Consider the following 4883-nt stretch of genomic DNA (forward strand, 5'->3'; position numbering starts at 1 on the left):
AAGCTAAATTCCAGAATTGGGATTGTTTTCCGTATTCACTATATACATCATTTATATATAATGTATAATAAAATATAAGTATATATGTATGTATATATTGTATAATATACTATATGATAATACATATGTTTGAATTTTTTGGGGGTCCGGTCATGGGGTCTGAACTCTGGGCCTGGGCGCTGTCCCTCAGCTCTTCAGCTCAAGGCTAGCGCTCTACCACTTGAGCCACAGCGCCACTTCCAGCTTTTTTCTTTTTGCTTGTGTTGTGCTGAGGAATCGAACCCAGGGCCTTGAGCATGCAAGGCAAGCGCTCTACCACTGAGCCACCTTCCCAGCCCCACTATTTGAATGTATTTTAAAGGAGGACTAGCATGTGATATTATGGGTCACAAATATATTGTTTCACAAAGCACCAATATAAGGGGCTGGAGGTGGTTCAGTGGTAGAGCGCTTGCGTTTCATGCATGAGGCCCTGGGTACGATTACTCAGCACCATATAAGCAAAAAGAAAAAAGCCAGTAGGGGTGCTGTTGCTGAAGTGGTAGAATGGTAGCCTTGTGCTGAAGAGCTGAGGGAAAGCACCCAGGCCCAGAGTTTAGGCCCCACATCCAGAACCAAAGAAACAAAAAACAAAAAAAAAATGAATATGAAACACATTATTGGGGAAATTAGTGATATATCTGTCTTAAGTCAACATAGTTCAATTCACCAAATGCTTTTGCAGAAAGGGATCCTGTGCTGGACACTGGTAGCTCACCCCTGTAATACTAGCTACTCAAGAGGCTGAGTTCTGAGGATTGCAGCTGAAAGTCAGCCCGGGCGGAAACATCCGTAAAACTCTGATCTCCCAATAAGCGACCAGAAAACTGGAAGTGGTACTGTGCCTCAAGGTGGTAGAGCCCTAGCTTTGAGCTGAAAAGCTGAGGACAGGCCCAGGCCCAGATTTCAAGCCTCAGGAACAATCCCTTAAACCCCCCAAAATATGGGAGGGCACGTAATGAGCTGTTCATATGTAGCTCAGGTCTGTGATCCTAATTAATCAGAAAACTTGGTTCTGAGTTTCAGAGGTTCTACCCTCAGGGCACTAAGTTTTGAGAGAAGAGCTGGGCCCTCCAGGGGCACAAAGAGACATGTGCAGTGGAGGATGGCTTGTGCCTGTGCTTGGATGGGAAATCCAGAAACTGAACCGCCATTGCCACAGTCGAGGAAAAATGAGGCTGAAGAGGAGCAATATCCATGCTGGGTAGGAAAGTTCCACGAATCTCTCATCTCCAACTGACTACAAAAAGCTCCAAGTGGAGCTATGTCTCAGAGGGTAGAGCAATAGCTTTGAGGAAAAATGCTAAGGGAGAAGGCAAAGGGTCCAAGATCACAAATGCGTGCGCATGCGTGCGCACACAAACACACACACACACACACACACACACACACACACACACACACACACACACTAACCAGAGTAACTATTGTATCTTAAATTCCTATGCAGAGATTGGACAACAGCTCAGCAATGTGTGAAATTCCTTCTTCCCTTTTGTGCTGAGGGAGGAGGACAGATCATGGGACACAGAAGCAAAGACTACAGAGGCAAATAACTATATAAACGATTACCTTGTAAAAAGCAAAGAGGCAGATTTCTACCTTAAATACTATATTCCTTAAAGCTATAGTAAAACAAGTCCTAGTCATCAAAATAAGACAATGCAGCACCTCTTCCTTTCTCTGCTTGCCTCCATGAAATATTGCAAGTATAAAAAATAATTTTCTCGCTTACAAAAATGGACACATATACAATGGATGATTATAAGTGTAATGTATGTTTTGCAATACTTGTTAGTTTTTCTCATTTCTAAGTATTTGCATTAGTTCCACATGACCCAAGAGAGGGGTTCCAAGGACAAACAGATTAGGCTACAGAAAGTAAACAATGGCCTAGGATGTAGATGTCCAAACTATGTGCCAGAAGGATGTGGTAGTGACAGAAGGCCCTCAGAAACAAAATGATTTGAGCCAGATGAGAGGAATAGTGACAGATAGGCCATGAATGTGACCTAGCAGTGACTCCTGGAAGCTGAGAACAAGCCAGAACCTAGGGCAAGCACATTAGGATTGGACAAACAAGGTGTGCTGTTCATTGTGTCTACATGTACACATTGCAATATTGGCTGGATGGGAATATTTCTTGTGTGAGGAAGCGGCAGAGGTCATTGGCCCTGACAGGTGACCCTGCCTCCTTCACAATGGAATAGAACATGGAACCCTGATAGCAGGCCACGGTAACTCACAGTTGGCTCAAGCCAGCTCACTTGGCCTGTGCCTCAGGAACCAGAAACATGTTCTCGTGCTGTATTCGCAGGTCTCGAGACTCTGGTCTCAGCCAAGAGCAGTATGGGTGCCTCAGTCAAAGCTGTAGACACTGGATCAGTGGCAAGCCACGAACCAACCATCTCAGAGATTTGTCCAAAAAGAAACCTAGGAAATCACAAGGCAACTCAGGCAAGGTATACTCATGATAGAAAACCCACTTAACCCCAACCCAGCCCACAGTAGAACCTTCTTAGGTGATTTGTCAATACTGGGATAATGCTTTCTGCATAGTTTTCAATCCACTCGATCACAATTAGTCCTTTGTAAGTGTTCTCATTTCCATGATTTTTTTCTGATTCTTTTTCCCACCTTAGTGTGCCAATGAGTCAGCCCTGATCCTGAATGTGCCATGCAGTATATGGAGCCCGGAGGCAGGCCTGCTGGACATGCTGGTGATGAACCTGGTCCCTGCCTACCAGAAAGGCGATCTCTTCTATGTTGGAAACTTCCTCCACAATTATAGACAGTGGGGGACAATGCAGCAAGTGCTGGATATTGTGTTTAAAAAGTGAGTGTTCCCCCTTGCTTTGCATCTGGGTCTCTTCAGCCCCTCCTTGCTGAGTTGTGGAGTACTGGGCACCCCTCTGAACCTGTTGATTTCATGGGGGTCTTCTCACAGGAGCTTGGCATGAGACAAAGAAGTGCACCCCCTGCCTACTTTCTTAGTAGTGGTCTGCCCAGGACATTTCCTAGAAAAGCTACTGGAACCTCAGAAGCTGGCTTACTGAGGGGCTAGGATTACAGGCATGTGCCAGTGGCACCCAACTTCTGCCCTCACCTAGGTGAGGTTCTAGGAAATCACATTTCCCATGAGTAAATAAGGTTTCATTAGCAATTGGATGTCTGTGAATAATGTAGACCCAGGAAAGGCTGGGGTGTGGGGAAGGCGGGTGAACTGGAGGCTGAATCACTTCAGAGACCTCAGGGAGGGATTATGTTAGCTTTATATATTTATAACCCCTGAAGCTTTGATGTTTTTCAGTTTGTGCCAGTCCTACAACTGAACTCAGGGCCTGAGTGCTGTTTCTTTGGTGCTCAGAGCTACCACTATAGCATTTGAACCATAGGTGCAATTCTGGCCTTTTAAAAATTAGTGTCCTTAGACTTTTACTGACTAATCTCTATTCAGACTGTGCACGTGAGATATCATGTTCCTGATTAGCTAGAATTTGAGGTATTAGCCACTGGCACATTTTCCTTGGACCAAATGCGTATACCTCTCATAAAAAAATTTTTTTACTGAACTGTATAGACATATCTCACTTGTTTATGTGTCAGATTCCATTCCCATCTGGGCATGAGCCCATCCCATATGTGTCCTGTGTGGGCAGAAAAGGAGAAGCTGAGAGGTGACTTCCTCCTGTCCTCCCATAGGTACAGGTTCCCGGGCCGTAACTCCGAGGAAGATGAACAAATAAAGAAGTAAGTGGACTGTGGCACAAAGAAAAGGCCCCTTCGTTCAAAATGGTATCTTTGAGGCTTCTGATTCAAAGTGCAGATTTCTCATTTGCACACCACTTGGGCTTTCCACTAGGGGCAGAGGGTTGGGATTGGAGTGGTGGCAGAGGACACAGCTGTGTTTTGGTTGTGGACTCTCAGGGATGACAGGGAGGGCTGTGTGTACAAAATCAGTTCCTTCTTGTTACCTATCCCAGTGAGAATATTGGAGAATTATCTTTCAGAAGCTTGTAGTCATGGCTGGTGAAGATCACTCTGCCTGCAGGAGTCTCCTCCTGCTTCCCAACTTGCAAGTGTGCATATAGCAGTCCTTGCAGAAAGGGGCTATTGGAGGCCCAGGATAGGGAGGGCAGGCACTCACTCTTCTTGTCACCAATCTGCCCACAGCACCCTTTGTTCCATCTTCACCATGTGGATGGACTGCTACCCTGCAGATTTCCGAGAGCCCCAGAACCGACACCCGGTGAAAGAACTTACCCACTATGCCATGCTCCACATGCCCTCCTCAGATCTGGTCCTCAATGTCCACGTTCATCTGGATGAGCTGGAGGAGACCGGGATGAATGAGACCAAGAAACAGAGGAAGAAGTCCCTGTGTGGTCACCTCAGAGCTTGTGAGTAGGGATGGCGCTTGGGCCTCTAGGGTTGAGCCTAATTGCCTGAGAGCCCTTATTACCCCCCAGGTTGTAAGAATGTCTTTTTATGATACTATCTGCCAGGCAGTGTTGGTTCTCTTGGTGAAAGCACTTTCTTTCTTGGGAAAGACCTTACCTTCTCATCAGTGTTCAGTCCAAAGTAAACTTGTACAGCTTCCTCCATTAGAGCCTCATGGAAATTGAACTCCACGTGAACATCCTGAATCCACTGTCAAACTCCTTTACCTATTTCTCTTTCTCAGGCTTTGGCCGCCGTAGAGCAGCTTCTGCTGACCACCCAAGAGAGAAGCCGTCGGTGATGTCAGGGATGGTGATGGATGGAGATCTGGAGCCATCACTGGACTCCACAAAGCATGTGCATGTAGAGGGGTTGCATGCATTTGCAGTGAGGCCCCAACGGGT

General features: G+C 46.1%; 1 protein-coding gene across 1 annotated transcript; it reads left to right on the plus strand.

Annotated features, from left to right (window-relative positions):
- The first annotated feature begins 329 nt into the window (after positions 1-329).
- Positions 330-4566, plus strand: LOC138808895 (ral guanine nucleotide dissociation stimulator-like). The gene is made up of 5 exons (XM_069995146.1): positions 330-1243; positions 2357-2501; positions 2682-2875; positions 3742-3789; positions 4213-4566. Exons 1-5 carry the CDS (start codon positions 1131-1133, stop codon positions 4445-4447), a joined length of 735 nt encoding a protein of 244 aa, XP_069851247.1. The 5' UTR covers positions 330-1130; the 3' UTR covers positions 4448-4566.
- The last annotated feature ends 317 nt before the right edge of the window (positions 4567-4883 follow it).

The sequence above is a fragment of the Dipodomys merriami genome, unplaced genomic scaffold (genome assembly GCF_024711535.1).
Source record: "Dipodomys merriami isolate MVZ:Mamm:240054 unplaced genomic scaffold, mDipMer1.0.p SCAF_48, whole genome shotgun sequence".
Classification (NCBI taxonomy): Eukaryota; Metazoa; Chordata; class Mammalia; order Rodentia; family Heteromyidae; genus Dipodomys; species Dipodomys merriami.

Excerpts from the sequence above, each read along its gene's own strand:
- LOC138808895 (XM_069995146.1), top strand. The coding sequence starts at position 1,131 with ATGTGCAGTGGAGGATGGCTTGTGCCTGTGCTTGGATGGGAAATCCAG. Across the intron at positions 1,244-2,356 it reads AGGAGCAATATCCATGCTGG|GTCTCGAGACTCTGGTCTCA; the intron begins GTAGGAAAGTTC and ends CTGTATTCGCAG. Across the intron at positions 3,790-4,212 it reads GAAGATGAACAAATAAAGAA|CACCCTTTGTTCCATCTTCA; the intron begins GTAAGTGGACTG and ends ATCTGCCCACAG.